General features: G+C 38.5%; 1 protein-coding gene across 1 annotated transcript in view; it reads left to right on the top strand.

The window, feature by feature from the left end:
• The window catches only part of LOC144432750 (ATP synthase subunit O, mitochondrial-like), a 65493-nt gene that overhangs the window by 6726 nt on the left and 45598 nt on the right, over nt 1-13169 (top strand). The window contains exons 2-3 of the mRNA XM_078121021.1: nt 7383-7427; nt 12119-12229. Coding sequence (XP_077977147.1) covers nt 7383-7427; nt 12119-12229 — 156 coding nt within the window. The remainder of the gene's footprint in view (nt 1-7382; nt 7428-12118; nt 12230-13169) is intronic.

Below are 13169 nucleotides of genomic sequence, written 5' to 3'. Positions count from 1 at the left end.
TGTGTGTTGTGTACATGTAGTATTGTTTGTATTTTATATACATGTTTGACCTACTTTTTCGTAAGCTAAATAAAGTAAATAATTTTGCATGGGCCCCTTGTAGAATATAATCCTGATAAACTGTAGAAGAAATCTGCAGAATTCTGTATACAGTATAGATATCTTTTGGCAATTACGAAATACTATTTTTGTAATTATGTCAATCAATTTTCAAAACCCCAATAGTTTATGTTCAAACCACATTTGAAAAACCATAATTATCTCATGACTTGCACTATGTCTAATAAATAATTTACCATGTTCAGTTCAAGTTATCGTCATTATAGTTTAAACATATCCACAGTCTTCAGCAAAAGCACGACAGGCCCCAGGTGTAATCCTTTGAATGGCATCAGCGACAGCAAGCTCTGTGAAACGGTATGAGTACTCTTGGTTTTCTCGTAATACACATTTAATTAGTCGAAAACAGAGTTCGCAGACATTATATTCGGGATTATATGGTGGTTGGAAAAGCAGACGAACACCTCGCTGCCCTAGCATGTGATGAAGGTACGGTTCGACGAATCTTGCATGGTGGAAACCACAGTTGTCCATAATGACGCAATCTCCAGGTGCCAGACACTGATTTCCAAAGTCATCCTCAAAACCCATTGCTTCAAGGAAAAAATTGATCATCTCTAATCCATTGGAAGGGCCTAAAATGATATCAGAATGGTCGACGCCTGACGTACCAATAAGTAAATTTATTGTGAATGTTGCATTTGACGAGTGTCTCTGAATTTCGACTGCCGGTTGGCCGATAACTGCATGTCCATAAATTCGATTACCTGTAGTACGAATAACAGCAGATTCATCAAACCAATGTAGTTGGTCAGCACGATAATCCGAGACAATTTCCATGAAATCCATTCGCCGTTCTTCGTTCTGTGGTGTTGTAGATTCGGCTGGTACACTACTTAGTTTCTTGCGCGACATGTTTAGATAGTTGGTGACACCACGATGAATTGTTGATATACATGGAACTTCGTCCGCGGTGAAAATATTGTCGTCCACCAGTTTCCGTTGTATTTCTCGTAGGTATATACTAGGTCGTTCTGTTTTATAGAATTCAATGTGTTGCAAGATGTCATCATTCAACTGCCGTCTATATGTGTTGATGCGTTTTCCCACCGCAATTTCGCCAGTTGACACTAATTTCTTACATATGTTGTAAGCTGTGCCTTTCGACACACCAGTCTGCTGGGCTATATTGCCAAATGAGTTCCCATTTATAAATAATTCAGCAATTCTCGTTCGTACGCTAAATGGGGTTGGAAACCCCCGTTTATTCAATGACATCGTCACAGCTAGACGTACAAAGTGGTGTCTAACAACGGCAACCTCGATAACTGTAAGAGGCGCCAAATTTGAAATTTGTTACTAGTATGTTTGAAGTTATCAGTTGTACTTACGCTCACTATTGCGGCACGTCTTTGATCTGACCCTACCAAATTTTGTACAAAGACACAGACCTACTTAGGTGATGTATCAATATGTTACAGTAGTTCATCGTTCATTCTTCGATTCAAAGCACTGTAACACTCTGGTATATGGACGCTTACATTGCTAATATGTAGCGTTTCGGTAATGCGATCAACTGTGTCAAGGCTAGGGGGACATCAACAAACTCATGCATATTGCGCATGCGGATCTTTGGTTTCAATAGCTGAAAGCGTAGCTTTAGGTATAGGTGGGTATTGAGGTATAGAGAGTAGAGTGAATCATAGGTGTCCGTCAAACTTTTATATTTTCACTATCTACTCCGAAAGTGACAGTCGGAATTCTTCGATATTTGGTGTACATGTTCCCTGGGGGGAGGCTATTCAGATTTGTTCATGCCAAGTTGATCTGTGCCATTTTCAATTTTTTATGATTTTTTTTCCAAAAATGACATTTTCATCAACTCCTCATAAAGTTCAAGTCAGATTGCTTTGATATCTGGTGTGTTGATGCACAGGGGGTAGCTTACTTAGATTTGTTAATTTCAAGTCAGCACGTCTTCTCTTCTATTTTTTATGATTTTTTTTTTGAAATTTGAAAAAAAAATGAATATTTTAATGAGCATAATGACCGACACCATATTGGAAATCAGTCCGCGAGACTTTAGGTAAAGTGCAACTTTTCAAAAGACACTATTGACGTCAAACAAGCAATGTAATATGTGCTATAGTCTTAATTCTACGCATTGTGCGCCCAAATGACAAATATTTGTTCGAAAAAGGTTTGTAAACTTCAAATCCAATTCACACACCACCCCTCCTACAGAATGGTTCATTCCAGTATATGCACCTCATAGCTCATGATCATTGTGAGAAGTCTTCCATGCCTGAACTGAAGTGTTTTTGACAGAGTCAGTCGTCAATAAAAACGATAATACTCTTTCTAAAATTACCACATTTTGAAAGGGAAAGTACTTTGTGGTTCATTTATGGAGTTTTGTTTTTGTACGATCAATATTGGTGGCAAAATTACAGCGTCAAAATTGCCGATGTGGTAATAATGCACGACAATCCCAAGTACCCGGATGCACGAGGGACTAACCCAGAAGCAAGTCGTTGTCAGCCATACATTACAGTGCAGTGGTAACATCGTCCGAGAAATCGCTGCGTTCAGTGTCATTATTCACAGAATTGTTGTTTTCGAGTGAAACCCCGTCTTGAATTGTATAACTCTAACAAATGAAGACATGTCAAGTTATATTTTGAAAGTTGTATCGCTAGTTTGAGACGATTTTCTCACGTACTATCGGGGCTTACTTGGACTTGGACCTTACTCCAGTTCATCGGGAAGTTTAGCCAGCCCGATAATTCTTTCTGGTTTAGTTTACAACACTTTTGATCGCACAGATTTTGTTGTTGTGATGAAAAGAAATTAAAAAAAAGATCACTTCAACCATTTCGTTGTGTTTTCTTTATGAAAGGTAATCGAACATGAACGAGTGTTACCACTGTAACCAGGAGGGTCTATGCTGTAACGTATGGCAAGGGTTCGACATACACGCTGGTCCGCTATCCCGCGAGTCTAGTAACTTTCTGTAAGGACCATGTACCAGTAAAGGTTACTAAAATGCCCATTGCAGGTAGTCCGACGGGATAGTGACTTTTCGATAGGTATATCAGGGAGCTCAGAATTCAAACCACCGGCTATATGATGAATTCACGGTCATAGTAAAATTCATTTGATTTTTAATTTGCTATTTTGACCAACTCCGGTTGTCTATTCGCGATAAAATTACGATTAGTTTGGAAACGGGGTAGATTTTCTATGATTCCGTGTCATAAAAGCATGTGTTCTGTAGTTTTCGAAAAGCACACCCGGTGGGAAAGTCGCCCAACAGACGATCTCGCGCCATTGCTGTTCTACGTGGCACTTTATTCTGGCGGGGTGTCTCTTGAAAACGGGAATAGCGAACGATGAGCCAATCAAGTGAGACCTTTCAAATGTAGCTAATATTATAGCCAATAAAATTAGTTGTACCATGATATGTGTATAATAAGTCCTCTACACTGTAACAAGTAAATAGTAAAGTTGAAATCTTTGTCGCATGAATTCGTATTTATGTACGGATGCGTAGTCTTTCTGAACAGTAATTCTTAGATCAATTAGTATTTAAACTACGTTTCTGAGTTAATTATTCGGTAGGTTATTGATGAGCTCCCTTTGTAAAAACGCTGTACAAATTGGATGTCGGCGTTCGCCCGGCCACGTTCAACGGAACTAGTGAAGCTCAATCATAACAATGGTGGCTGTCAAAATCGAAGACGCAATTTGACCATGTTGTTATTTCAGTGAGTTTATTCAGCAAGAAAACAACGTGTTCTATGTTTTTGTACTTCCTACATGATGTGATGATCGTCTTTTTACCGGTACAACTTACAGCCTACAATGAAACTGCTAACTTACTTAGTAACTCGATTCCGTGTTCCGTGTTCCGTGTTCATGTTTTGGTATTCAGTTTGAAAAATTAAAATCCTGAACTTTATTTTGCGAACGTTTTTGTCATTTCTTAGTAATTATAGGGCTGACTGTATCACGTTTAACGTTTATGTCAACCCGGATGTACATAGACACGAAAATAGACGAAGTGACTTGTACATGCAATTAGTAACAAAATTTTGCTGTAACTGCTGGTAACCTTCAAATTTATTTATTTTTATGTTGTAAATACATTTCTAATATGCACTAAGGACAACACTATAAAGACTTGCTCTATGGGAAGGTAATTTTTTGTCTTTTAAAAATGCAATAGTTAGATCAATGTGTACCAGAAATGTTATGTAGTATTTAAGCTCGAAATAAGACCACATAACATCTTATTACTCCTCCCCCCCCCCAATTAAGACAACCTACTCACAGAAAGCAACAAAAAAAAGAGAAGAAGCTCCAAAACATAAAAAAGAGAATAAAATTACAGTAAGGAGTTGATGATGCACAAACAACTACAACGAAATAGACAGTTCAATTACAACAGTGTTTGAAATAAATATGGGGTTTGGAAAAGTGAATTAGAAGTAGAGCAAAAACGAAGAGAGATGAAGAGCCTAAGTGAACAAGCGAAAGCACTTAAAGATAGGACCACCAAATTTTTTGCAGGACTACTACGTTATCAATTTTACTAGTCCTGTGGGATAGTGACTTTTACTCCAGTGTCGAACCCTGTTGGCTGAGAATGACTCTCTTTCGGGTACTTGGGGATTGTCACCGTACGGAAACTAAGATGGCGATTAATACATTTCTTCCCTATATATATATATCTATTACAACTAGTACAAGTTGAATGTTGTTGACTTTGTAAATTTGTTAGAAAATTGAAATTCAAATTGCCTCAAAATTATTTTAGATCCCTAGTTTATTTCATTCATCATTAAAATTTTCCAGGGTTACAGCTGTAAGACACTGGAATTATTTATAGCCAACCTCAAAATCCTCTTTTTTTCTTTTTTTTCTTGTGTGCATTTCCCAGTCATTTTTTCCCTGAGATTTTGTGCAATTTTTCATAACAGTAAATTTTTGTTATAAAATGGTGACTATGGTATAAAAGTACAATACATTACCAACTTCTGTGTAAAATGTGTTTTATAGTGAGACATCATATGAAACCACTAACCACTTTATTGCATCGCTAAAACAAAACTGCATAGTAAAGAGCTGAAGAACTGAACCACTTCTACATGTCACCAAAAAAAAAAAAAAAAAAAAACCAGCGGAGCTATTCTGACCGATAGGTCGCTTGTTGATGGATAGACATGTCTTACATTGTGGATTTATTTGACCTGGGAGCGTGCAGTGTTGACTGTACTTTGCTGTGTCTATCTACTTTTGACATGTGATTGGCACGACACTGTAATTGTTCAGGTAGACAAAACAATGGAAACAAAAATAGCAACATTATAATTAGCGTTGCGTCTTTTTACTTTAATAAGATTGCGACAGTATGTACATGTGATGTATCACGATGAAAACGACCGACTCAGCAACATGGAAATCAAAACATACAATCGGACTACTCATTGTTTCCAAAAAATTGCTATCGTACTGAAAATGTTTTATGAAGCTAACTTGCTTTCTTGATTCGTGAAGCATCATTTCAAATTATTTTATGTTTTTATGACTTATGGATTGGGTTCCGTCTGTCCGTGCATCCGTCCGTGGTCGGTCCGTCTATCCGCAGCCGTTTCTTGGAGATGCCTGGACCGATTTTTTTCAAACTTGGTACAGGGCCAGATACTATGGCATACATATGCATGTCAATTTGTTTTATGATACGATCCAATATGGCCGCCTAGCAGCCATTTTGTTTGCGAATTTTCCCTGTCCAAAGCCATAACTCAGACATGCTTGAACAGATGTCATTCAAAGTTGGTATTAGTACAGTGTTCTATGACTTAAATGTGCATATCCATTTTCGTCGTGATACGATCCAATATGGCTACCTGGCAGCCATTTTGTTTGTGAATTTTCCATGTCCAAAGCCATAACTCAGACATGCTTGACCAGATCTCGTTCAAAGTTGGTATATAGGACAGTGTTCTATGACATACAAATGTACATGTGCATATTCATTGTTGTCATGATATGATCCAATATGGCTGCCTGGCAGCCATTTTGTTTGCGAATTTTCCATGTCCAAAGCCATAACTCAGACATGCTTGAACAGAGTAGTGATATCAAAAACAACCATATGACCATTATGAGGCCAAACAACATTAACCAGGTTTGAAAATGACAACATAAACTGCCAGTTCCTTAAAACCCAATCTTAGCGGGGACTATGTCATTTTCAATGATTTGTTTTCGCTTCGATCATGGCTACACTGGTGGCGTGGAGAACCCCTGCCCCGGTAACATTTACTGGCTCTCACTGTATGGCGTCATTGTCCAGTTTTTATGCGTGGTTTCAACTGCCTTCACGCGTTACCTACTCAGTTATATCACATGGAAATGTGTGTAGGGTGATCATTTCACTGCGGGTGCTGCCAACAAAACACTGGTACACAACAATATGTGCAGTTAAAGATAATACTATATGGCAAGCGTAATAATAATAAGTAATTCATAAGTAAACATTACACAAAGGCTTATAAGGCTTTTGTAACACATGGGACCTCGACACCTTCATGAGCTAGCTGAATTGCCAAAGTTAGTCGAAGCACAGGGGATTAAGGGGGCAAGTACTTTTGTTACTTTCTTGCCATTGCACATAATATTTAGAGGTATGAATGCAATTTCATTTATTTTTATGGCAAAATAAACATAATAATGAAAAAAATGATCAACCTTTGCATGTACACTTTAACCCTTGTGATGCCGCGTTGTTGATATCCGCGACGTACATGTACATTAGCACTTCCACATTCTAGGCCAGTCGTAGTCTATCTGCTAGACCTCGGCTGTTCTTCCAATACAGTACGACACACGACCGAACATCGCTATCGAGGATGGAATATCCAAGGTCTAGCAAATGTCATCTCTGCAGTTCAGGATATAAATAATTGCCAATCAGAGAACCACATTAGCGACAAGCACAAACATAGGACAATGGCTAATTTTTCATGCATATTCATCTTAAGGAAGGGGCTTGTAAAAATAACCACCAGTGCGTTAACTGAAATGTGTGAATGACAACGTCTACACACTCATCAAACTCATAATTACCATAAACCGATAAGACATAGTAATGACGTAAATGTGTTTGTAAACACCTGCATGCAGAGATTGAATATATTAAAGTATGCATGCATGAGCCAACCCACCGCTTAACGTAATCTCAATGGAATGCCCTGTCTGAAAATGACATTTGCTATTTATTATACTAACTGTCATGCTTTACTTTTTTATTTTAGGCAAGATGCTTCAGCACCTCAGTCACCAGAACACAGCTGGTCAAGGTAAGTATCATAGTTACTTAGGGAAAAAGTCCATTTCAAGTCAGCGGTTCTGTGTCCAGTTTCTGTGGTATTCCAAACCCTCCCCAACTGCTTGTGGTTTTGTTACTTTGTTACCGTGCATATTCATGAGATGCTCATTACCACAGACAGGCACAGGGCACGGCCTAATGTTCTTTAGTGTGAATGGACCCCAGAACATACATGTAATTGAGATTGAATATATTAAAGTATATATATGCATGCATGAGCCATACATGCATATATGTCCCTTGTACGACCGCGTTTGGAGTATTGTGCAAGTATTTGGGACCCTTACACCAAAGTTGGCAAAAATGCTGTTGAAAAAATTCAACGCAAAGCAGCTCGATTTGTCACCGGAAACTACAAGAGGGAGGCCAGTGTATCCGATATGCTACGGAAGCTCCAATGGCAATGCCTTGAAAATCGCAGAGCAGTTAGCAGACTAACTTTCCTATACAAAGCTACAAATAATCTAGTTGCTTTTCAAGATGATAAACTACCAGAATCATCATCACGTTCTACTAGGGGAAGTGTACCTGGTTCTTCTTTCATATCGATCATCGCTAAGAAAAACTGTTACAAATATTCACTTTTTCCTCGGACAATTCCAGAATGGAATCTCTTACCATTATCCATTCAACAAGCAAAGACAATAGACAGTTTCAAATCTGCCCTCTCCAGCCCTCTTGATATCACCGATCTCATAGATCGTGCTCACCTGAACACGGGTGAGATCTAAAGGACGCCGCCAGCGTTACGCCTGTGTGATGATAATCCTTTAGGATGTTTACACAGTATAGAAGTAGAAGTAGAAGTAGAAGTAATCAGATCACCATTGATCATGGTCAGGTCCGCAGGAACCGCAGTTTGTTTCCTTATTAAATACTGTGACAAGTATACATTGTATTTCCATGAGATATATTTTGATACACCGACACGCAGTTTCCAGGAACTCGAGGAAAAAGGGTCAAGCTTATGTGTCAGCGGCCCCGATCAGTGATAAGTTTCCAGTCATACGGCATAAATTTGTTTTCCCATCTACCTCCATATTACCCAAAAGTACACTTGAATATACCAGCAAATTAAAAGAGAAAATTGTTTTGTTGGCATAGATTGCCGGTAAAGACATGGCTTCATAGAGTTCATTTGCACAGAACTTCATAGTACAAGTACTTTAACTCCTTCACCACCATTGGCCTCATGGGATTGTTTGTTCTGCTCCACCAGCCCCCTCACTAACATAAGGTGAGAGTGAGTGGTACATGTGTATGTAATCAAATTGATGTAAAAATTTTAAGAGTTGCATATTTTTGAAAAATAAAGTACATGAACCATTTGAATGGAAAATTAATTTTCTACACCATACTTGCAAATACATACATTCAAATGTTACACACAACCAAAATGTGGATTAAAATAATAAAATATTAATAAAACAAACATGCATTGTTTATTTATTGACATCACAAATAAACAAACTAATTATATTACAAATAAAATTCAAAATATCAACATTTATGTTCCTACAAAACTTCTGTATACTGATTATATGGTCAAAATTGATGAAAATTTGGCAGAAAGTGTTATTTTCAGGCAATGAAAGCATTACAATTCTGCCGATGCTAACAGTAACACACCTTTAGCAAAAATACTTACAGTTGCTCATTTTTGAAAAACAAGGTTTCATTTCAATGGAAAATTAATTACTTCCGCCGTGTTGAAATTCGGTTTTTCTAGCGAAAAACGCACTAAAAAATTACGATCGTCATTTGGATCGTACTTGAAAACCGTTCACTTCCATGTGTTCAAAATGGCAAGCTAGTTAAAACAAGGCTAATATGCATGTGTGGAACTAGTTATGGCAGCATGTTTTGCAGCAATAGTTGCTGTTGAATGGTATTACGGCAGAGTAGGTGAATAAACTTTGGCGTTCCATGCATTGTGGCAAACGCTAGCCATTGGGGACCCCTATCTCAGTCGCTATTTGTGTAAGCTAAAAACTTTTGATAGCTGACAATATCGTGTTGGAGGTGGTACTATACTAATAGTTGTGGAGTTGAGGCTGTGTTCGCGCTAACATTCGCCAAATTCGCAAACGCGAACTCGTATTCAATTTGACGAAAATATTTTATGCTTTGTTCGCCACAGTGGCGAACAGAAATTCTCGCACGATCTTGATGGTAAAATCGTTCACAACATACATTTGTATACTTCACGATAATTCTGGCAGTCGCCATCATGAGGAGTTTTCAGCAAGGCACTGGTATCGATGGCCAGCGCACTGCTTTAATGTTTTGTGCCCAGCTTCAAATATTGTGACACCATGTGCGGTAACGTGTTTCCCCTCTGCCCTCCACTGTCCACGATCACTTGAAATACACGTAACAAACATGATGCTATAGACTTTCGACTTGTATTCTTCAACAGCGCCAAAAAAGTATAGCAGACTCATATACCTTTTGATAAAGTGGGGATGCTGTGTCCGATCATTAGTTTTTTGTTCAAATTTACTCTTAAAACACTTTTAGGTTAATAGTTGGCCATCGCGAAGTTCAACCAGGGAGACTGCATACACAATTCCAACATGGCGGGTACATGTAATGACGTCACAAAATCTCGCGAGTTTTTGAAGTCGTCCATAGTAAAGTAAAGTACATATTAGTCTCACATATCACGAGATTTCGGCCAGCTGCGACACCATGTAGGTACGGTATACGTCACGTGACGTCCCTGCGCAAACTTTTTAATGTTTTTTTAAAGTCTACTCTTCTCTGGGCATTTAGTTTGAAATAATTGTAGCTTTCCTGACAAAACTAATCATATGCATTGATTAAATTGTGCTTGAACAAATCTCATTCAAAGTTGGTATTATAGGACAGTGTTCTATGACATACATGTGCATATCCATTTTCGTCGTGATACAATCCAATATGGCTGCCTGGCTGCCATTTTGTTTGTGAATTTTCCATGTCCAAAGCCATAACTCAGACATGCTTGAACAGATCTCATTCAAAGTTGGTATTAGGACAGTGTTCTATGACATACATGTGCATATTCATTGTTGTTGTAATACGATCCAATATGGCCACCTGGCAGCCATTTTGTTTGCATTTTTCTATGTCCAAAGCCATAACTCAGACATGCTTGAACAGATCACATTCAAAGTTGGTATTAGGACAGTGTTCTATGACATTCATGTGCATATCCATTTTCATCGCGATATGATCCCCATACCCGACCAATCCTTTATTGTTGTAGGCATGTTCCATGTCCAACAAGCAGACACAACATATCTAGTCTGTTTGATTTAGGTTCACAAGTGTTGTTGCGTGATCAGAGTAGTGATAATTCCTTAAAACCAATCATAGCGGGGACTATGTCATTCTCAATGACTTGTTATCGTGTTATTCTGAGTGAAATGAATGTCAACAGCAATTTACAGAGAGGCCGAGATACGTATATGTGGACAGTGGCACATGTGTACGTCATGTCAGCAAAGACACGACTACCAAAAACTAACTAATTTGACAGAAGACATGTTTATTTGTACAAAACTGTCGAATCAAAAGCATGCTTTTACTATGTGTATTGAACTGAGTTTGATGTAACACATGCATGTACTGGGTGTTTCTCTTTCGCTTCAAGTTCCAGAGCTTGTTGTTGGTACATGGTGTTGCATGTAGCATGTTTTCTCTCCAACGGAGGTATCAGAGTCCTCGATGACTTTTCCTTATTTTTCTTAGATGCTAACCCAGACAGAGCCTTCATGCTTGTTCTTACCTTCTCTATCTTACTTACTGAGCAAACCATTTTGATATAGAATGTCCCCAACTGTGCCCTGGAACTACGCCTTTTGCTTGCAAATGCATACTAGTTTACTGTTGCTACTATGTTTTACTGTAAATCAGGGTGGTTACATGTACATGTATATACCTGGCTATTACCGTGACATGTCGGAAATGCCTCGATAAAACCAAACTACGGATAACCCGAGTTCATCAATAGGCAAGTCGGGTTGTTGACAATCTCTTAATCTGTTTGCAATGTCAACTGTAATACTATAGGATTATAAAAGTTGTAACAGCTGATAATGTCCCTTGACTCAAACGATTCACTCCTTGAAAGTAACCTTGCACTCGGAACTACAGTTTTTCTCGTTCCATAGTTACATGTAGTTAAATAATTTTTGGAAAAATTAAGCACATAGATACTTAAATAGCAAATTCACATATCTGATGTCCATATACCACATGTAACATTGTCAATGGACGGTGCACGATGTATCCTAATGTTATGATCGCGATCGGATCGTGACCTTTCACCCAAGCCAAATCGTGACCTGTCACCCAAGCCAGTTGTGCCTTGCGGCGGAGTAACACATTCACTAGTACTTGCACACATTCGGTCGACAGCATTTCAGTCTTGACTTAGTACCTATACCAGCAACGACTCAGGCTTATCAGATGTAATTACAAAAAGCAAACACTTAGTTATGGTAATGAGCTGATAAGGATTGATAAGAAAGTGCAAGAATTGCACTTTGCTGGTAAAGGCGATGTTCCCCTCATGATTAGTCAGTTTGTGTACATTTGTATAGCAAAATTATTTAGTAACTACATTGTATGTATGTAAATTCATCGTGTAACATATTATTTTTGTCTTTTTTACAGCCTCCAATTCAAATCTATGGTATTGGTGGACGATATGCTCATGCATTGTACTCTGCAGCCACCAAGGACAAAAAAATTGACGTTGTTGAAAAAGATCTAACAACAATAAAGGTAGATACATGTTCATTGTATATGTACATGTATGTAGACTCAATCTTCATCTAGCATCATGGTCTACAAATGTACATGTATGTTTACCTACACAGCCAATGATGTACATGTATTATGTAACATGCTCTTTCCAGATTTCATTGTGCACTTCAGGAAATATCTGGGAATAAGTTAAAATGGGATGGAATTATCTTTGGAAGGGTTGGGGTCACAGGGAGGGATTAGGTTATAAAGGAATGGAATTATCACAGGGAGGGATTATGGAGAAGATGATGATGGAGAAAGAGGTATGGTCTTTGACTGGTGAAATGTCATGATTTAGGAAATGGCAAATGACTGAGAGGGGCTATGAATTATGTTAGGAAGGGGTTGAGGTCATGGGTGGGATGGGATCATGATAGAGAGAACATGGGTCATATTGATGGCAAAGCAGGCCCATTGCCTCATCTTTTTACCCCTTACCCCCACCCCACCTGTTGCTCCCTGGCCTTTTGCTCCCAGGTCATTTTGCTTCCTAGTCATTTTGACCATAGCCTTCACCCCCTTCACCTGAATCGAAAGTATTTTTATTAGTCTCCACCGGACAAAGTCTGGGGATTATAGATTGGGCTCTATGCGTCCGTGTGTGTGTCCAGAGTCAATCTCAGAAATGATTGGACCGATTTCTCTCAAACTTGGTACAAGGACAACACACTATGGCATACATATGCATGTCAATTTATTTTGTGATACGATCCCATATGGCTGCAAAACGGGCATTTTGTTAAGATTTTTATTACAACTGAAATGATAAGGTTCAGTAGTGCTATAAGCATGGCCAAGTGTCTGTCTGTCTGTGTGTGTGTGTGTGTGTGTGTGTGTGTGTGTGTGTGTGTGTGAACGACTTACAATCAAAAGCGGCCAGGCCAATTAGTTTGATATTTAGTGGGGACATTACTTA

This window comes from Glandiceps talaboti, chromosome 3, assembly GCF_964340395.1.
Source record: "Glandiceps talaboti chromosome 3, keGlaTala1.1, whole genome shotgun sequence".
In the NCBI taxonomy this organism is placed as follows: Eukaryota; Metazoa; Hemichordata; class Enteropneusta; family Spengelidae; genus Glandiceps; species Glandiceps talaboti.
The sequence above is the reverse complement of the archived record's forward strand: the minus strand, read 5'-3'. Positions and strand labels throughout refer to the sequence as shown.